Source organism: Mus musculus, chromosome 2 (genome assembly GCF_000001635.26).
Source record: "Mus musculus strain C57BL/6J chromosome 2, GRCm38.p6 C57BL/6J".
Lineage (NCBI taxonomy): Eukaryota > Metazoa > Chordata > Mammalia > Rodentia > Muridae > Mus > Mus musculus.
The window spans coordinates 91,264,937-91,285,768 of NC_000068.7; the positions used below are offsets into that span (position 1 = coordinate 91,264,937).

Genomic DNA, 20,832 nt, shown 5'->3' on the forward strand with positions numbered 1-20,832 from the left:
TGGGAGATTGTTAATCATTACTCGTCCATCACAGAGTCTGTTACCATGGCTCTCTGCCTGACGCCTACAGCCAGTGGTCGAGCGGTACGTAGGGTACCCGGGTCCAGCAGGAACTCGTGAGGAAGTTTGGGCCAGTCCACGAGCCGTCGCCCGCTCGGGCTGCGGATTGGCCAGGCGCAGCGCGGCGTTCACTCTCAGGCCCGTGGTGGAGCTCCCGGCTGCTAACGTCATGTTTCAGCCCCGCCCGACGTTCATTGGCCCAGATCTGGTCGAATCACTCCACTCGTAGGCGGGTCGGGGCCCTGTCGTGACCGGCGCGGTGAGCCTGCCTTCGCCGCCGAGGATTGGCCCGCGCCGGGACCTGTCGGTCGCGGTTGTGTCTGGGAAGGAGAGAAAATGGCGGCGAGCCCGAGCAAGACCGAAATCCAGACTATTTTTAAGAGACTTCGCGCAATTCCCACCAACAAGGTGCTTGAGCGGGCGGGGTACGGGTCCTGACGCCGGCGGAGAAGACGTCTCTTGTCCCCTGGGGTCTGAGGGAGGGCGAGGACGGAGGTTGGAGGCTTTCTTGTGGTTTCTAGCGCCGGGCCTCGACTCTGGGCCCTAACCGTTCGCTTGTCGTCTTTTCCACTTAGGCCTGTTTCGATTGTGGCGCCAAGAGTCCTAGTTGGGCCAGCATCACTTACGGTGTATTTTTGTGTATTGACTGCTCCGGAGTGCATCGCTCCTTGGGTGTCCATCTCAGCTTTATCAGGTAGGTTCTGTGTGAGGGTGCTGTGCCTCCACGGGGGCTGTGTGCGTGGTCAGCGACGGGGAGAGGGCGCCTGGACTTGGACCTTCCTGAATTTGATGTTTGGATTTCTCCTGGCGGGAGTTCTGGTAGCCTACAGCGGGGGCTTGCGGGCGGAGGGCGGCGGGGGGTTCCACCTCTGTAGACTTCTCTCTTCACAGTTAACATGGTACTCAGCATCAGTTTGGGGGAGAGCTTAGATGCATTGACCTTGTTATTGCAGAAAGATTGGCCCAGTAGGTCTCCAGTGCGACTTTGACCAAACTTTAAGAAGAGCCAAACCCGTGCCTGCATTTCTCAGAAGTCGACCTCCTTTCGGATCTCCTTTTCAGAAATAATTAGTACCCTTTGGATTAGGCGAAGCGCAATGATTTCAAATACAGGGGAGAGAGGAGGAAATGGGACAGTGACTGATGGTTCCTGGACACCCACAGAAGCCTGAGGCCGAATGACAGGTTTAGTCTTGATAGGGAAGGTGACACTCAGCCCTTGTACACAGGTCCACAGAGTTGGATTCGAACTGGAGCTGGTTGCAGCTGAGGTGTATGCAGGTCGGCGGGAATGCCAATGCGGTAACGTTCCTTTACCTTCTTCCACCCCCATCCTTCTGCCTGGGTATTTAACTTTTCCTTGATTTCTCAAAGTGAGTTTGGTTTCTCTGTTCCGAGAGTTTGCAGCTCTGGAACATGCCACACACTTTTCTAAATTCAGAAAAATTTAAACAGCTTCTTTCAAAGAGGCTTAATGAAATACAAACTGGGGGGGGGGGCTTGGGGGACTTTTGGGATAGCATTTGAAATGTAAATGAAGAAAATACCTAATTAAAAGAAAAAAAAAAGGAAATACAAACTGAACTAGACAGGTGCTCTCTGGCAGTAGCAGTGTCTCCATAGTCATTGGGGTTTTGTGGGCTCCTGGAGGGAGGATAGCTGAACAGAGAAGTACATACATTCTTCAGTCCCCTAGACCTTGTTCCCTGCTCTTACGGGGAGGGGCTGGCATGGTGGTTTTTGGGTTTTTTGAGGAATTTTGGAGGAGGTCAATTAGTGAGTGAAGGTGTTTATTGAGGGAGGCTGGTAACCTGAGTTCATTCAGTTGAGGGAACCCACATAAGGTGGAAGGAGAGAACCAACTCCATGGACTTGGCCTTTGACCTCTGCACACATGCTGGGGTGCACATGGAATAAATACAAATAAAAGGTTTTGTTGTTCTGTCTTGTTTTGAGAAGAAATCTTGGAAGACGTTTACCTCTTTGAAAACCTGCTGATGTCAGTAGTGTGTCATCCTGAATAAATAATAGCCCAATTGTTTAGTAATGTGTCTCCTATAGTGTGAATACAGTTTTCTTTGGCGAGAGTATTTGCACATACATATTACTCCTTCTCTTTGCTCTCCAGACTGCTTTTTTCCGCCAACACGGATGTATGGCCAATGATGCTAACACCAAATATACGAGCCGAGCTGCCCAGATGTACCGAGAGAAGATCCGGCAGTTAGGGAGTGCAGCTCTGACTAGGCATGGTACTGATGTGAGTGCTGGTTCCTGGGCTAGGGTGCTGGGATAAGAGATAGTAACAGCCCTGAGTTTCAGTGTCTCCTCTCTTCCAGCTTTGGATAGACAGTATGAACAGTGCTCCAAGTCACTCTCCAGAGAAGAAAGACTCTGATTTCTTCACAGAACATACTCAGGTGAGTACCACAGGGATGTTTCCTCTGATAAATGCTTTACTTACCAAGGCTGTATATACCCTTTTGTGATCATGACATAAATTCTTGTGTTTAGGTACAATGTCTCAGAGAGTGTTTGTAGTTCAGAATTGGTAATTACTACCTGCTTCTTATGGGAGTGGAGTGGAATCCTCCTTAGAAATGGATCCTGGAGTAGAGAATAGTTTGAAAGCTCAAGAAGTCTCAGGGACCCTAAACAACTTCCAAAAAGGAACAGAAGTTGGAGACAATGAGGATTGCCCCTCCTGTGACCCACCTGTAAAAAAGCTCTCCCCTCTGTTGGCAATGGGTATTGAAGTTAGAGCCTTGGGTCACATCCCAGCCTCTCTGCAAGTATTTCTGTGATGTGGCTAAGTCACTTAACCTGGGGGAAAACTCAGTTTCTAAAATGGAGACATAGTTACTTCCTAGGGCCTGAACATAGTTACTTCCACTGAACCTGTTGTATCTGTGAGCACCTTGGATTTGCATCTGGTGCATGGTCAATACGTAAGAGTTGTTAGTGCTATCAGTTAGGGGAATGGGCTTAGCTCTGAATTGAAGAGGCTGTTTTCCTACATTTGTCTTCCATGGTAACTGGTAAGTAAAATTGCTGATCTCCAATCTTGTCTTATTGTAGCGGGCAGTGCCTCCTATCCACAGGTAGCTGTGGGTTTTTAGGAGGGCTCACTGAGGCCTCTATGATCTGGCTTCCTTTTTAGGCCCCTGCTTGGGATACAGCAGCCACTGATCCTTCAGGGACTCAGCAACCAGCCCTACCTTCAGAGAGCAGTAGCCTGGCACGTGAGTTCTGCCCAGATCTCAACCAAGTGCCTGGGCCTGGAAAAGGACTAGGGTACAGGAACACTTGGCCAGGGACATAGGAGCTCAGAGGAGGTTTCTCTTTAGTCCTTGGAGGAAGGGGTGGGCATACATCTTTTGATGGCGAGCTGAGGAAAGCCAGTGACTCCTGTCTTACCACCTCCTTAATGTAACTCCTGTCAATTGCATTCACAGAACCTGAACAAGGCCCTAACACTGATCTGCTCGGAACCTCACCCCAAGCCTCTCTGGGTATGACAGCTGGCGGGGGTGGGGGTGGGGGGCTGGGAGGAAGTGGGCCTCAAGTATTTGTTCCAGATTTCTGCTGCCCACTCATGTGACCCAACCATAGGACACTGAGCAACTGATCCTCTTGGGTGGGCACTGCCATACTGACCTCAGAGCCTTTGAGCTGACAAGCCCAGATGGCTGTCAATTTGAGTGTAGAGGTAGATCTAGTCAAAGAATGGGAGGCTGGAATGGGACTGGTGTCAGGTAGGACTGGGCCATTTTGTCCATGAGGTGTGGGGATAGCTTTGAGCTGCTCCTGGCTAGAGGTAATGCTGTCCTTTCAAAGTTCAGCCTTTCCCACTCCTTTGTGGCCTTCAGACTTGGTTATGGTAAACAATTCCTTTGCTGGCCTTGGTTTGTTCTGTTGACTCTTGGGGGTTGGGGCAGGAAGCCAGTGGCTATCCAGTTGATTCTGTGAGACGGCAGACTTTGAAGCAGGCTCTGCATAGGCTTCTGGGTTTGGGAGCTTTATGAAGCTTCTGGGGTGGGCCCTTGTTAGCCACACGTCTATTTTTCCTCCAGAGTCCATGTATCTGTCAGCTAAAGGGCCCTCTTGTACCAGAGGTAACCAGGGCTTGGGAAACCTGTCCCCTGCCTGCCAGTTCCCTGCTCTAGCAGCTGAGGCTGTCGGGCAGCTCCCCTGCCTAACAACTGTCGCTTTGGTTGGGTACTTTGTCTTTGGTGCCTCGGGTGTAGGCTCTTACTGACTTGGGCATCAGTGAGCTCCCCTAACCTTGTCCGTCTTTGGCTTGAACAGTCTTGGCTGGAGCTGGTAGGGCAGGTCTGACTTTCTGTCTGAAGGAATTCTTTTGACATGCTCTTGTTGGGAAGCTGCTTGGTGTGAACTGAGCCACAGTCTCTGACCATCCTCTGTCCTAGCTCATGTTCACCTTCTTCCTCACAGAACTGAAAAGCTCCATTATTGGCAAGAAGAAGCCAGCAGCCGCTAAGAAAGGGGTAGGTGGGATGAGGCAATATCCTAGGGTGGTTGTGAGCTGCAGTTGGGCTCCTTCAGTTCTTCCATGTACTGACAAAGGTCCTAGACTTACCTGAACCTTGTCTGTGAAAGTGATTTAAAGGCACTTGTCTTTGGGGTCTCCTGGGCAGTGAGCAAGACCAAGCACATCTAGTACTTAGAGCACATCTAGTACTTGGCACACAGCAGGCCCCAGTCAGCATTAACTGCTGTCCTCATTCCTGAGACCTGTGTGGCGGCGGTGCCAAGCTCATCACCAGCTCCAGCAGAACCACCGTTGTCTTAGAATGCTCACTGGATACTGAGGAGGAGACCCCCTTCATTGTGGGTGTGACCGCAGTGGCCACAGTGGGGAGGGAGCTGAGGAAACTGGCTGGCCAGATCCCACATCACATGGTTTTCTCTTCAGCTGGGTGCCAAGAAAGGCCTGGGAGCTCAGAAGGTGAGCAACCAGAGCTTTACTGAGATTGAGCGGCAGGCCCAGGTGGCAGAGAAGCTCCGAGAGCAGCAGGCAGCTGATGCCAAGAAGCAGGCAGAAGAGTCCATGTGCGTGATGGCTGTGGTGCCCTTGGCTTGTGTGGGGGTTGGTGGCAGGTGGCGTGGATGGCAGCCTCTGAGTGTTCGTTCCCTCCAGGGTTGCCTCCATGCGTCTGGCCTACCAGGAGCTCCAGATTGATCGCAAGAAGGAGGAGAAAAAGCTCCAGAATCTTGAAGGAAAGAAGCGAGAGCAGGCTGAAAGGCTGGGCATGGGCTTGGTGTCCCGAAGGTGAGGCTCGGGCCCTGGTGTGTTAGAAAAATGCCATTGTTTTTCTGGGAGCCAGAACAGGCTCTACCCAGTCAGTCAGGGTTCCTTGCTTAGTCTTCCTCTGAGGCTAAAGACAGAAAATGTTGTTGTTTTAAAGTACCTTGGACAGTGGTTGGCCACACGTGTTAGTTGCCTAAGTTTTAAGAGAGCAGGATCAGGTGCTGTTTTTTTACTCCAGGTTAGGACGGCACTTATTAATATGGCTGCTTTGTGACTGAGCAGTTTTTTTCCCCAAGACCTGAGAACCTTAGGGCTTTTTGCTTTTTTTGTCCACTAAATGCCATTCGTCCTTCCAGATACAATAATACCTCAGACTATCCACATTTCAAATGCCTCTGGGTTGGGGAGTTCTCTGTGTTTGTGTGAGTGTGTGTGTTTGTGGGGGTGGGGCATCACTGCCTAGCTGGGAGTCTGATGTTCCAGAACTACTGGTTTGTGTTCTGTGCTTTGCTTAACAAAAGCAGAGCTACTCTCGGAAGCATTTTGAGTTAATATTTAGGGATTTCAGTAATAGTGCTTTTTTTTTTCTTTTTAAAATATGGTCTTAGTGTATATTCTGGACTGGCCTCAAACTCCCAGAAATCCTTTTGCCTCTACCTTCCAATTGCTGGAATTAAAGATAGTAAGATTTTTTTTTTAATCTTTTAAAATAAAGTATCTGGGGCCTGGGGATGTAGCTTGGTTGGTAGTGTGTTTGTCTTGCATGAAGCTCTGAGTTCAATCCTTAGTACTATAAAAAACTATTGTGTTGGTGTAAGTCTGTAATTTTAGTACTCCGGAGGCAGGAAGATCAGAGGTTCAAGGTCATTCTTGGCTATATAGCAAGTTTGAGGCTGGCCTGGGCTAAAATGTATCTTTGAGGAATGGTGGCACTTGGGATGTGGAAGCAGCAGGAGCAGGAGTTGAGAGTGATCTTGGCTACATGGGAATTCACAGTCAGACTGGGTTCTGGGAGGCTGTCTCAAAACAGCCTATCGTCATCATCATCTACTGGTGCCATTCACAAGGTCCTGGCTGCACTTAGCCAGTGCCGTGGCTCTTGTCAGGAGGCATGGGTCGTTATGAGAAATGTCTTAGACATAATAGTCCTAGGGAGGAGGCCTTGTTAACTCTGTACAGATGAGGAAACTGGCATGCAGCTTCCTCGAAGCTCCAGACCTAGCAATTGGCAAATGAATTGACTTTTTAATTCTAAATCCATTTGTAGTTGTGTTTGTTTTTGTTTTTGCTTTTTTTAAACTCAGTGTAGCCCTGGCTGTCCTAGACTCACTCTGTGAACCATGTTGGCCTCTAACTCAGATCCGCCTGCCTCTGCTGAGTACCAGGGTTAAAGGCGTGCGCCACTATACCCTACAAAGCAGGTCTGATTGTTGTAATTTAATCTTTCAGCACACATACTTGATATTACCTTCTTCCCTTTCGGTCTGTATGCTGTGAGTGTAAGCACTCGTGTCATTAGTGAAGTGCAGGAGTGTGCTCACGTATGATGTAAGTGTGTGTGCATTTTGTTTCTTATTTGTTTCCTGTGTCCTAAGATAGCTTCCAAATTGCTACATAGCTGAGGAGTGCCCGAGATTCGGATCCTCCTGTCTCAGTTTCTAATGTGCTCCCATATCGGGGGTTTTAGTTGATTTATAAAAAATTAGTATGTAAGGTGTTTTTTTTTAATTATTACATTTAAATTTTTTCTGGTGTGTGTGTGTCTGTGTCTGTGTCTGTGTCTGCACGCGTGTGCACCGCTATGGATGATGGATGTCAGAATTTATGGGAACCTTTTCCTTTCACTGTCTGGGCCCCATGGGTTAAACTCAGGCCACTGGACTTGGTAGCAAATGCTTTTACCCCATTGAGCACTCTTTCCAACATTTACTAAATCATTTACTAAATCTTTTAAAATTACATTGTTATTACTTATTTTTATGTATGTATATATGGGACCTATGTGTCCTATGGCACACATATGGAGGTCATTTCTCCCTTGCCATGTCCTAGGGAGTGAGCCCTGGTTTTCTTATTTTTGTTTGTTAGTTTGAGACAGGGTCTCATTAGTCTTGGCTGGCTTAAAACAGGCTGTTTTTTTGTTTGTTTGTTTTTGTTTTTGTTTTTGTTTTTTTTTGGACAGTCTTATGTAGCTCAGGCTGGCCTCAAAGCAGCTACATAGCCAAGGATGACTCATGGTCAGAGGAGTCTGGGTCACCTGGGACTGGAGTTAGGATGGTTGTGAGCTGCATGTGGGTGCTAGGAATTAAACGTGTGTCCTCTGGGAAAGCCACCAGTGCTCTTAACCTCTGAGCCTTCTCTCTAGCCCCTGTGGTTTTTCTTTTCTTTTCTTTTCTTTTCTTTTCTTTTCTTTTCTTTTCTTTTCTTTCCTTTCCTTTCCTTTCCTTTCCTTTCCTTTCCTTTCCTTTCCTTTTTCTTTTTTTTACAGTGCAGCATAATCTCTACTTAAATCTAGTCTACCTTATTTAAAATCCAGTTGCAAAATATTCATTCCTTGGGAGTTTATAGTTTGGACTCTTGGTGAGTGTGTGACCACAGCAGCGGATCCTGACAGGAGTGAGGCACTGCCTATGCTGCTGCCCACTCTAGGGAGCACTGGCAGGGCAGGGCAGGTCATGACCAGACCCTGTGCTAGGAGAGGCCTTTTCTTCCTCTTCTCTTTTCTAATGAGTAAGGACTCACGTGATCCCATGAGGAGCAGCTGGTGTCCTCATGCACACATCTGTCAGGATCTCAGGAAGGGAAGATAGAGTCTGTGGTGTAATGAGGTTCTGAGTAAGGATGGAGCTGGATGGAGCTGGGCATGGAGGCTCATGCCTGTAATCCCAACACTGGAAAGGCTGAGGGAGGAGGAGCTGGTCACATAGCCAGTCTCCTTAGAAAATACAAACAAAAGCGAAAAGGGGAGGAATGGTGGCTGAGCACTCATCATTCGGTGTGCATTATTAAGACGACAACCAATAGCCATTGTCTAGGGAAAAGCCTTTTGAGAGAACAAAGCTGGTATGTTAACATTTCTGAGTTTGTTCCCAGGTCATCACACACAGTTCAGAGCACAGTTCTCTGCTTGGACTGGCCCAGTGCACAGGCCAGGAGCTGCATTGTGGGTGGCGGTTGGACAAACAGACCCATCAGCCTGGCTGCTGCTCTTGGTCCGTGAACAGCTGATGATGCTCATTGACAGCCTTTGGCCTGCTGTGCTTTCTCCACAGCTCCATCTCCCATTCTGTGCTGTCTGAGATGCAGATGATTGAGCAGGAAACCCCGCTGAGTGCGAAATCTTCCCGTTCACAGCTTGACTTGTTTGATGATGTTGGAACATTTGCATCTGGACCCCCAAAGTAAGGCTGTTGCGGGGGCATAGACTTGGCTGTTTTGTTCCTTCACAGGTTTCTCTGAGCTGCTTACTCTGCCATCTCCCTAGGTACAAGGACAACCCCTTTTCCTTGGGAGAAACTTTTGGTTCCCGCTGGGATTCAGATGCAGCCTGGGGTATGGACAGGGTAGAAGAGAAGGAACCTGAAGTTACCATCTCCAGCATCCGGCCTATTTCAGAAAGGTATCGTGGGCAGGCAGCGCTGTCTGCAGAACTTGATGCAGTGCTGGAAATGATTGACAGCTGCACTGGCTTGTGGCTGTTCAGCCGGTGCTGCTGAGGAACTGAATTTTAATGTTTTTGATGTAATTTTAGCAATTGTAAATAGCCACACACAGCTAGTGACCATTCATTAGACAGGTGGGGAGCTTTTAGCTTGGGATCTGTTTTATGGTGGGAGGAGCCTGATTTTCCGTTTCAGTTACGATGTTCCTTCCGTAGGCTATATGCTTCTAGTTTTGATTGACTGCAGTATTAGGAATTAAACCCATGTTTTCCACCTGGTAGGTCCCTTGCTTTTTGAAAATCTTACTCTATTCTACTATGAGCATTGTTTTGTTACTGTAGACCATCCATTTGTAAAATAGGACATAAGTAAGCTTCACTGGGTTGTTGGAAGGAAAGTTATAGAACCCCAGCCTAGAGCCTGCATCATCAGTGAAGTGCACAGCCCTCTTACCCACATCAGCGAGATTCTGAGACAGTGATCGTGGCACTGAGTGGCTATGGCAGGAGAGGTGGGCGGCGTGAGTCTGCTAAACAGATGTGGTCACTTCAGATTCTGAGTAGGACAAGGACAGCAGCAGGGATGATAGGACGACCTTCTTTCTGCGACTTAGTGAGACCACAGTGGGCCTAAGCCCTCACTCTGTCTGCTGTAGGTAGTTGAGGCTCTTTGTACCTTGGCTTCAGTGAAGAAAAGGGAGAGGAGATCTTGGCTTTCTTCTGGAGGGTGCTCACTGGGGGAAAGGTTCTTGAATCTCAGAGTCACAGGATAGACGTGATAAGCCATAGTGGCTACAGTTTTTGGTCTCTGAACTTTCTCTGGGGGTAATGAGAAGGGACAGAGGTGTTCTGCACTTGCCCACAGAACTGCGAGTCGGAGGGAAGTGGAGACTCGGAGCTCAGGCCTTGAGTCCAGTGAAGCACGGCAGAAGTTTGCAGGAGCCAAAGCCATCTCGTCCGACATGTTCTTTGGTCGTGAGGTGGATTCTGAGGTTAGTGAAGTTGTCTGCGTGGCGGCAGCAGGTAGAAGCCGGGGCTTCCCTTTCTGTTCTTGGCCTTAGCATCGGGATAACCTAATCCGGCATAAATGAGTTCTTTTATCACTGGCCAAGGATCGCCCAGCCTTGTCGTTTCCCCACACAGTATGAAGCTAGGTCTCGGTTACAGCAGCTTTCGGGCAGCAGTGCCATCAGCTCTTCAGACCTTTTTGGAAACATGGATGGAGCTCATGGAGGAGGTAGGGCCTCAGTGTTGTCACTGGCATCAGATGAGCACAGCTGGGGTGCCCTGTTGGTGGGAAGGGCTTTTTGCAGAGCTCTTGACCACCCCTTCCCTTAATTTTACAGGAACTGTATCTCTGGGGAATGTACTTCCTACAGCTGACATTGCCCAGTTTAAGCAGGGTGTCAAGTCTGTGGCTGGCAAGATGGCTGTGCTGGCCAATGGTGTGATGAATTCCTTACAGGTGAGGCTGCGCTGCTGGACCTGGGAAAAAGTTTGCCTTCTACTGTATCTAATATGCTGAGTAGCCATGGGCAGCTCTTTAGAGAGCACTTGGGTTTGGCAGGGTAGTTACTCTCCATCCCTGAGTTTGGGCTAAGCCTCTCCCTAAGGTGATAATGTGTCTGCACTGATTTGCCTAAGCTTGTTCCTTGTACTGCTCTCTCCTCCTCCCAGGTTCTGCCAGGCAGGACTTGCCTTTTCCTTAGTATCCAGGTGGCTTTTACCCCAGCTTCCACCACAAACTTCCAACATGGGGGTCCCCAGCCCTCTGCAGTAGCCAGCCCTCATTCTGTGGGAGGCTCTGACTTTGTGTTTTTATTCTCCCCACTCAGGATCGCTACGGTTCCTACTGATCCAGGCTCCATGGCTCAGGCCTGTGGTGACGACAGCAAGAACCCTGAGTCCCAGGCTGGAGATGCCGGTCTTGTGGGTCTGGGGAGTTGTTGACTTTGTGTGTGTGGTGTGTGAGTTGGATGACTTGGGAGGATCTTGGAGCGGGGAATGGTCGGCATCAGCCCTTGTCTTCAGCCTGTGCATCGAGTCCTTGTCCTCATCCCCTCACACTCTCCCTCCATGCTAGTGTTCTTCTCCAGTCTTGCCCCAAAGCTGCTGCTGCTTGGCCTGCTGCACTGGGAGTGAGGGGGGAGCTCCATCAGGATGGCTTTATGGATCTAATTCTTCCCCAAGGAGGGAAGGCACAAGGCTTCTGCAGGCTCTAGGATCCTTGTAGGTGGTCTGGGGGCTTGGGCGTCCATCTTCTGGAAACAGGGGAGGCCTAGCAAGAGTTGTGCTGTATCAGCCCTCAGGGAGAAGTTCTGGACTCGTCACTGCTGTTCCTGTCAGTGGCCTCTTCTGGGTTCCAGGGAAGGGTTAGGAGAAGGATCCTGGTAGCTCACCAAGAGCTAGAACTTTTGCTTGGTACCCAAAGGTTTTATTTGGGATTAGCCCGGAGGCCTGAGCACTCTTCCATTGTCACAGCTGTCCCTTGAAGGCTGACTTCTGCCTAGGTGTTTGAGAGCCTTTATCTACCATTACTGTGGGTCACAGCGCCCTCTGTCTATGCTTGAGGTCCTCTTTGTGTCCTCCTTGGCCCTATGGTGAGTCTCATCTGTGTGTCCTGCCTGGATGCTGTGAACCTGTTAGCTGAGGAAGCTAAGACTGAGAGAAAGCAGCCCTGGAGCTCAGCTTTTATCATCTGCATCATCCTGGTTTAGGGGTCCTGGACAGCACCCCATCAACCAGTGAGAGTGTGAGGGCCTGCAGCTGCAGGCTCCACCCACTGGCAGCTGGGCCACGCACTGTGTCCTCCTTGGTGCCATCTCACCTGCCACACTGGCAGTCTGGCCCAACCTCTACCTGTGGATTGCAGGTTGGGCTCCCAAACAACACAGACCACTCTTCCCTCATCCCTCCCCAGAGGGACATGACTTTCTTTCAGCACTGTTTGTATTGAAACAAAGTGGTGTCAAAATAAAGCCCCCAAGGGGCCCTGTGGGTCAGTGTCCTCTCCGTCCTGCCTCCCTGCCCAGTGTGGCCCTTCGCTCACTCTCTGGGCTCCCACCGATATGGGTTGGGCGTTGGTGCCAAAGCTGAGGGCACTGTCTCCGGGGCCTCCAGCTTGTCTCTTCCTTCAAAGCCAAAGGCCCCTGGCTCCTTGCCCCTTTGCTGCTGCGGGGTCCGGTACAGCCTCGACCTCACCACCCTGTTGCACGTGGAGGAAAGAGGTGGTGTTAGTTGGCCCTTTAGTTTGTCTGCAACCTCAGTGGTTCAGCACCTCATCACAGGAGGCAGACAGGGACCTGTTTGTCATCAGAGCTCTGTTTTTGCTTTTGTTTGAGACTGTCTCCACAGCCCAGACTGGCTTTGTACTTGAAATCCTCCTGTCTCGGCCCTGGCGCTGAATGGCAGGCATTTAGTAAAATGCCTGGCTTGGAGAAACATTTTAAAGATTCAGACTTTTTAATATATAAATACATTTTAGAAGAGTTAGAGATGCCATATATAAACCCCTTTCCTTACAGGGTCACTCTGTCCTTGGAACTCCTCAGCATACAGTTATAAGCTACTCTGGGAAATGATTAGAAAGGCAGGTACAGGAAGCCAAGTTCCAAGTGCTTTCTAGTACCTTGGAATCATCCGGGGTGTTTGAAATACATGATTTGTTTCCAACCCCAGCTTGGGATAGTAGGACTCCGGCTTGGTGATTGGCACTGTTACAAGTTTCTCTGTGGATCGGGTACACACAAGAATTTGAGAAACCTCAGATGCCTGTAGGTAGGCTTGGTACCACAGGGCTTTTGGAAGCCACTTGCAACCATCCATTGGCAGGGAAGATGCAGGAAAATTATGTGTCCAGTGAATGTTAACATCGGCCTTACTTGGAGCAGGCAGTCATGACTCCTTAGTGAATTTTATTTTGTGGAGACCTACCTCATTCAAGAAGGATGAGGCTCACCTCTGACCTTTCCAGTCTCTGCTCCAAAACCCTAGGCCTGCTTTGTGCAGATGTGCACCACTGCCTAACCTGGGGTCTGGTCTTCACAAATATCTAGTGGAGAAGGCTGTGCAGCTCTTATCTAGTTCTTGTGGCCAGGGTCTCATAGGTGGAGAACCTGACCAAACACTCGGGCCAAATTCACAACACCTGCTTTGAACGGCTGTCCTCATCTGTAGGAGGCCAGGTCCTCTGTCAGTTGAGGCAGGTGGCCATCCTGGATGGCCCCCAAGTTCCGCCTCCCATCCAGTCAGAAAAGCACCCAAGTTCCACTTTGCCTTCCCTCCCTGGAGCCTACTGGCTTTAGACTCATTGCTTACCAGACACAAGGGACTTTATTCATTTCACAGATTTGACTATTCCATACAAACTTGAAGTATATTTTGAAAGTAAAATTCTTGCCCATCCTCCCTCTTATTCCAGCTAGTGGCTGATCTCTCCAGCAGGCCAGTTGATAGGTCTTCCCAGCACATGCTCTCAGGAATCACCCTCCACCAGGAAGACCCTGCATTACTAATTCACGTTTCCCTTATAAATGCTGTTGTGAAAAATTACCCTTACTAGGAGGATCATGGACTGGCTGAGATGACAGTACTTAAAGCATAAGCAGCCCTGCCAACAGAAGACTAAAGCAGACCCTTCTCTGTGATGTATGTCAGCTCAGGGCCCAGCAGGTTGCTGAGAGCATGAGTTAGGGGATTCTGAGGATCACTGAACTGGGCTGGTCTTACTAGGGCTGTTATTAATTCACCCTTCTCTTCAGCAGAGGGTGGCACAGTGATGCTGGAGAAGTCTGGTGTGGGCAGCAAAAGCAGGGTGGGAACAAGGTACAGGCCACAGATGGGACCCTTCAGATTCAAGTCTCAGACTCATCTGTCTCTTCAGTGGAGCCATCGCTCTCTGCATCCAATTTGCGGGAGCGATGGAGGGGTTTCCACGGGGAACCAACCCGGGGAGGGGTTCGGGAAGGCAGGCAGCTGGCCTCAGAAGTGGCAGTGATGGAGTTGACCAGGCCTGGGACCTGGACCAGCCTGAGGAAGGAAAGAAGCCCAGAGGGTGATGTGATGAATCTCCTGTTCAGAGATGAGGACCTCTACTTACTCTTAGACTTGGGCAGAGCCCCAAGGACTTATGGTGCCTCTCTTCTCTCCTGGCCCCAAGCCTTTCCCTGACCAGTGTGCTGTGTCGCCTACAGTGGGGCACAGCCACATCTGACAGATTTGGCTTCCGCAAGAGGGCAGCATCTTCCCACTTGACACTTACAGCCGTTCCAGCTCTTCATCCATGGCTGGGTCGTGCATCAGGTCTCCTTTGTCTGGCAAAGCTCCTAGAAGACAGGTATTTGGGGTGAAGTCATAAAACAGTAGGAGGGCCCTTCAACCAGGAAGCAGATACTTTGCCCTTTGCCTTCATGTCTGACAACTGGTTGACCAGGGAAAGTTAGTTTATGTGGAACGAGAAATCTTGAGTACCACTTTATAGATGTAGTGAGACTCGCTATTTTCCCTTCCTCATTTGGGACAAGAGTGACAGCTAAGAAGATTACAACCAGGTGATCAATCCCCTTCCAAGACTGGAGGTGGGTCTGTGACCAGCACTGGGTGTGTCTAGTTCTTGTGACCAGTACTGGGAGTGTCTAGTTCTTGTGGCAGCACTGGGTGTCTAGTTCTTGAGGCCCCAGTGCTATGCTGGATGGTAATGGCCTAAGGTGACTCCAGGGGTAGAAAATAGCCAATTGTATGTCCCCAGGTCAGGGCTATGTTGGGGGGGGGGGGGAAGCAGTCCCACCCTGATGACTTAGACTAACATCTGTCTGGGTTGGTTCCTTAGCCATGAGGGCATAGTTTGCTGATTCTATTGGGAAGTGTATGAAGAGTCTTGAATGCTTCCCCACTTAAATTTTTTTCTTTTTGCTCTTTTACAAATTAATTAGATTCTTTTCTGTTTTCTTTTTTTGTTGGTTGCTGGGGATAAATACAATTGACATTTCTTGAGGGATTGAAATTTTCAGAGAGAAAGATTGTTGCCAGTAAATTGTTGAAAGATCAGGGCTTAATGGTAGTTTAGTCCCTAGACTGGACAGTGATGCTGGGCTTCAGAAAGACTCAAAAGTGTCCAGCACTGACTCTTCTAAGAGGCATCAGGTGATTCATCTTATAATTTTGTGGGGTGTTTCAGGAGTATCCCAGCCTTCCACAAACAGAACCAGGGTATTTCCAAGTTCCTATTTCTAACACATGCTGCCTCTGTCACTGCTTAGTCTACACACTAGCCACTAATCAGGATGTAGGAAACATTGCACAAGGCTCCTTTTTTTTTCCCTTCAGAAGGTTCTTTTCTGTTTTCCTTCCTTCCTTCCTTCCTTCCTTCCTTCCTTCCTTCCTTCCTTCCTTCCTCCCTCCCTCCCTCCCTCCCTCCCTCCCTCCCTCCCTCCCTCCCTTCCTCCCTCCCTCCCTTTTTGAAACAGTATTCTTGGCTATCCTGAAATTCTGTAGAGCAGGCTGGCCTCACAGAGATTCATAGAGATCTGCCTCCTCTGCCTCTACCTCCTGAGTGCTGGTATTAAAGGTGCCCCAACACTGCCTGAACAGGGGGGGATGCAGTTAACACGGGCTGTGATCATTGCTAGTAACCAGGCTTCTGATTGACTACTTAGCTCGCCTGTCTCCTCTAGAACTCTGGCTGAAGTGTGTATACAGAAATAAGCATAAAGGTTCCAGTACAGCTTCTGGCCAGCTGTGTGAGGCATTTAGCAGATGTTCATTAGCTGCCCTTCCCTCGATGCCATTCCCTAAACTGGCACAGAGGGGAGGCTCAGGAACCTGGATCTAATCACACAGGAGAGTCTCCCGAGCAAAGACATAATAGTAAGTGCTTAAAGCTTACTAACACAAGCCGGGCAGTGGTGGCGCATGCCTTTGATCCCAGCACTTGGGAGGCAGAGGCAGGAGGATTTCTGAGTTCAAGGCCAACCTAGTCTACAAAGTGAGTTCCAGGACAGCCAGGGCTACACAGAGAAACCCTGTTCCGGAAAACCGAAGAAAAACAAAATAAAACAAAAAAACATAAAACAAAAAAACGTACTAATAAGCCTTTAATCCCAGCACTCATTTGGAGGCAGAGGCAGGTGGCTAGCCTGGTCTACTTAGTACACTCCAGGCTACACAGAGCTACATATACAATGAGACCTTGCCTCAAAACAACAAAAATCAACAAACCTTCAGAGCAAGAGTGGCCTGCTGGTCCCTAACTGGGAGAGGAGTGGTTGTGCGCGTGGGAGGGGTGTAGCGGGAAGGATACAGTGGGTGGAGGAGGCCAGCCAGTGAGAATAGAAATGATAGGTAGTAAAATGGCCAGTCTCCACCTTTTTTTTTTTTTCCTGTTTTTCAGATTCATCAGATTTCTTCCCCTGCCCCCCAGCTGGGAAAAAAAAAAAAACACCTCCCAGACACACCTTTGCCCTGTTTCTAGATGGGATCCAGGTTGCTTTGATATATAATCTCCAGAGTCACTGGGTAAATAACTTTGTGTCTGCCCAACCTGCAGGCCACTCCCTAGAACAGAACCAGGGATTCTGTAGGGAGGGGCTGGGCAGGCCTATGCCAGGGAACTCATTCATGTTGGGGCAGGGCAGAAGGCTGTCAGTCACAGCAGTCACGTGGGGATGTGAGGGACCTCCTAGGCACAGGCAGATTATGCACACTGCAGTTTCTCGGCTGGAGGAATCAGGAATCCTACTCCTGTAGGGCCATGCGGACAGACCGGCTATTGCCTGTGTTGTTAGGAGGAGCGCAGGTGATCACAGTGAGCTCTGCTTACCCAGGGCTTGGTTGATCCCATGATGCTTTGAGAGGGCCACAAGGAATCCATAGAAAGTCAGCCTCTGGACATTGCTCAGGATCTCTTTGACAAGCGCTGGTGGTGGACAGCTAAAAGGGAGAATTCGGAGGGCAGATTTAATCTAAGTGCTATTTTTTCATCCACACCTGCAGGACATCAAAGCTGGGAGGCCCTGCAGGAGCAGGCCATACTGCAGACAGAGGCCTCCCTGCAGGAGCAGGCCATACTGCAGACAGAGGCCTCCCTGCAGGAGCAGGCCATACTGCAGACAGAGGGCTGGTATGCTTACTGCTGTTCAGCTGGTGGAATTAGAGATGGAACATGTACTCTGCCACATCCCAACCCATAACTATCTTTTGTACAGGGAACATACAAGAGTGGGGAAGAGGACACTGCTACTGTCAGCTTCTTGCCTGGAGGCTGTGTCCCTCAAGGGCCTTTGTCCTATACAGGACAGTTTAACCTTCCCTTTCTGTGAATGTTTCTGTTTCAAATAGCCAAAGCTAGTCTTCCCTTAGAAAACCAGATACTTGAGCTAGTCTGTCCTCAGTGTGCTTTAGGCACACGTGGTTATGTTTTAAAATCATGACCATCCTGGGGCATAGAAACCCTGAACCAATCAAAATATTCTGCTAGAGACTTGTTCTCAGCAGCAACCTGATCTCCAGGGCTGAGGTGGGGCCTCTGCCCATGCCCACCTGTACTTGTGCCGGTCACACAGGTTTTCCAGGCGCTGATAGAACAGTGATGCTTCCACTCCATCCAGCATACCGGCATCACCCAAGGCAGGTCGTTGGCGGTGTTGCCCACTGGATGATGTTGGGACAATCACTGTATTGGGGTTTTTCCCAGATAGCAAGTCCTGATAGATGGCAGCCACACTCTCCAGGAATTCTGGTACCATCAGAATAGGAAGGAACAGTTTAGGCAAGGAGGTTGTATTTCATCTCTTCACCATGTCTTTGCTTCTTTGTGTCTCAGTCTGTCCAGCTTCAGTGTAGATGACAAAATACCTGGAGTGACTACTGCCCTCATGACACTTCCTGGCCTAGATAGGGACACCCTGAAGACTTGCAGAGCACCCTACTCAGTGACAGGTTTGCTATGTACTTACTTATCTGTTTCCTTGCTGGAATGTAAGCTCCTTGAACAATGGCGAGGGTCATGACCCGATGTTGTCTCCTGTCCCAGTGCCTAGTACTATGCTGGGGCACGTTACAGGCTATAAGGTTTTTTGTTTTTAAGAGAACACATGGACATTCTCACTGGCTAGCCCCACTTCATGAGGCCATCTGCTTCATGAAAATGTGCTGGAGGCTGCAGAGAGTATCATGTTACTGCCCAGGCTAGGCCTCTTTCAGTGTAATCAATATAACTTGAAAGAAAATAAAAAATATCATTGAAGAGGGAAGAGCCTGAGCCTTACAAACTGCTAATTTATTAATCACTGGAAGGTGAATTTGTTTTCCCAGCTTTGTAGGCAGCTGCTGTTGGTAAGCAGTGACTTATTGCCTGCTCTCAACTCAGAGCCCTGTAGGTTAGAGGTGGGGAATGCGCCCAAACATGGCTGCTCTTTTCCTAAGGTCTAAGGGCTTCAGAGAAATGAGATATAGATGCTGATGTTGCTACGTGGTGTGGCCCCAGGTTTAGCCCCCATCTGAACAGCCCTTGGGCTGCTATCAAGTAAGCATAATGTGGCACCCGAGTGCAGCCAAAGCTGACTGCAGGACTGGTTAGCAAGAAGGTGATCTCCACAGTCTAGAGATAGCGTTCTTTATGCCTTTCTTTATAGATGTAACAATTTTTAATTTGTACTCCCTCGCATTTGAGGTGCATACATATATATTTATTCATCTGTTTTTATTCCATTAAGTCAGAAGGGGCTTAAAGGTGCAACTGGAATGAACTGGGGAGCAGAATGGAAGTGTGAGATAGCGTGTGTGTGTCTTTGATTACAATCATGTACCATTGTGTCTGGTTTACTGTGTGTTTATTAAAAGATATGAGTATGGTTAAAAAAAAAAAAACAAGACAAAACAAAACAAAAAAAAAAAACTGGCCACTGGTGATCCAGGACCAAGGGAGTGGCTAAAAGCACAGGTCTGGGTTCGAACCTCTCTAAGCTTATCTCTTAGGACTAGTGAACAGACTAAAGTCCTCAGTGTGGCAGCAGGGAGGTAGTGAGCACTATTGGTGTCTGTACTGCTGCTATCACTTAAGTGGGTCTTTTTGTGCTGCTGACTGGAAGCATCGTGTTTATTCAGTATCCTTAGTAGGCTTGGCAGACTGCATCTTGTGACCACCAGTGCAAATCAGATATCCTGTTAGTGGGCCATGATGAAGCATACCTCTAAAGGAAGTGGGGATGGGAACTGCATGTGCCAGGCACACAGATGGAGAAAACAACAGGATGAGAAAGGGAAACATGGGCCCCAACAAAAGCCACATGAGGCCTGGAACATTCTCACCTGAGTAATAAAACTGGATCTGGAAGGCGAAAAGGAAATCTGAAAAAGACATCAGGCAGTCCATGGCATCATCCATGAGCACAATCCTGGGGGAGAGAGGAAGAGGACCCGAGAGAGAGCCTATGTTACATGTGTATGTTACTACACGTGTGTGCCTGAGAGGAGAGAGAAAGCCAGACGGACAGAGAAACATTATTCATCAACAAGTTGTTTCCAGGCCTCCAGGCTCCCTTGGGGCTGCAGCGTATTTGGGGAAAGGGTCCTAAAGCAACCTCCTCTAGTCACTTCATCCCTACCAATCCAGCTCTGTCACTGAGCGGCACTGAGCATACTACTCCAAGGGCAGGCTCCCAGGTCAGTCTCAGTGGCACCAGTCAAAGGAGCATGGGCAGAGTGGAGTGGAGGCAGCAAAGAGAGGGTGCAATTGTAATGCAGCCAAGATTTCCTTTCATATACTTAAAGCAGTAAATCCTTTCATTCTGCAGTGAGCACCATTTAGTTCTGAATAAATACCGCTGATCAGAAAAGGCAAAAAGAACAGCCAAGAGGTTTAAAGGGTTCTTGGCAAGGGGTGCTGAGATTTAATAAGCTACCAAATGGCCAGAACAGCAACAGGCACCTCTACTCTGGGACTCAGAAGGCAGACTGGGAGCGGGAGGTGGGGAGTGGACAGTTCTGCCCAGAGAATACACATCAGCTAGCGAGACCGTGGCAGTCACTGCAGGCACCCGCCTCTGCTCTCCCCACTGAGCACTCTCCAGGAGAAACCGTTTGGTTGTTAAAGAGATCACACTAAGGCCAAATCCGTACTCTGCTCAGGGATGTAGCTGAAGGGGGACAGGAAGAGAAGGAAGTTAGCACTTGCTGGGCTCCAGCCGTGTGCCAGGCAGAGCGCCAAACTCCTCTACTGGAGTGAAGCTGGGCCTCAAGTCTGTTTCTGACAGGGACCTTCTGGCTTTTTCTTTCTTTTTTACATTTTAAACTGTTTTCTTTTGCTTTGGACTATTTTTCTAAAATCTCTACTTACTTGAACCAGAAGGGTCAGGGTTTGGGATATATTCTCAAAGACAGAAAGAAGGTCCTAGGTAGCTGTAATAACAATAGGAGTGACAGGTACCATTTACTGAGCACCTTGCTCCACAGTGGGCGCTGCATTTAGCATTTAGCTACCGTCATTACATTTCACTGATAGCACCGTAAAAGTTGGGACTGGCTCCTTCCTTTTGCACATGAGGGGTTTTTGATCCTAAAGCCTAAACTTGTGAGTCTGTATGACTTCAAAGGCTGTGTGCTTCCATTAGGCCGTACTATTTCTTCTTAAAGAAGAAAGCAAGCCCGGTGTGGTGGCGCACGCCTTTAATCCCAGCAGTCAGGAGGCAGAGGCAGGCGGATTTCTGAGTTCGAGGCCAGCCTGATTTACAGAGTGAGTTCCAGGACAGCCAGGGCTACACAGAGAAACCCTGTCTCGAAACCAAAAAAAAAAAAAAAAAAAAAAAAAAGATGAAGAAAGAAGTCAAGTGCATGCCTTATATCC

General features: G+C 49.0%; 2 protein-coding genes across 5 annotated transcripts in view; one reads left to right on the top strand and one right to left on the bottom strand.

Moving 5' to 3' along the window:
* The first annotated feature begins 178 nt into the window (after positions 1-178).
* Positions 179-12,435, top strand: Arfgap2 (ADP-ribosylation factor GTPase activating protein 2). Of its 2 annotated transcripts, NM_001166024.1 has the most exons (17): positions 179-468; positions 636-754; positions 1,290-1,362; positions 2,189-2,320; positions 2,400-2,480; positions 3,221-3,302; positions 3,516-3,572; positions 4,134-4,175; positions 4,516-4,568; positions 4,997-5,133; positions 5,222-5,353; positions 8,605-8,733; positions 8,817-8,951; positions 9,859-9,985; positions 10,137-10,230; positions 10,340-10,458; positions 10,829-12,435. In NM_001166024.1, exons 1-17 carry the CDS (start codon positions 397-399, stop codon positions 10,847-10,849), a joined length of 1,605 nt encoding a protein of 534 aa, NP_001159496.1. In that variant the 5' UTR covers positions 179-396; the 3' UTR covers positions 10,850-12,435. The 2 variants fall into 2 exon arrangements, with proteins under 2 accessions (NP_001159496.1, NP_076343.2); NM_023854.2 differs by lacking the exon at positions 4,134-4,175.
* Positions 8,304-20,832, bottom strand: part of 1110051M20Rik (RIKEN cDNA 1110051M20 gene) — a 171,475-nt gene continuing 158,946 nt past the window's right edge. The window contains exons 5-9 of one of the 3 annotated variants that reach the window (NM_001311144.1): positions 19,299-19,384; positions 17,529-17,724; positions 16,810-16,919; positions 14,254-14,317; positions 8,304-12,198 (exon numbers count right to left, since the gene is read on the bottom strand). In NM_001311144.1, the coding sequence (NP_001298073.1) occupies positions 12,039-12,198; positions 14,254-14,317; positions 16,810-16,919; positions 17,529-17,724; positions 19,299-19,384 (616 nt within the window). In that variant the 3' untranslated portion in view covers positions 8,304-12,038. Of the gene's footprint in view, positions 12,199-12,891; positions 14,022-14,253; positions 14,318-16,809; positions 16,920-17,528; positions 17,725-19,298; positions 19,385-20,832 lie in introns of those variants that run through there. The other 2 variants (NM_175123.5, XM_011239456.2) reach the window with 2 other exon arrangements.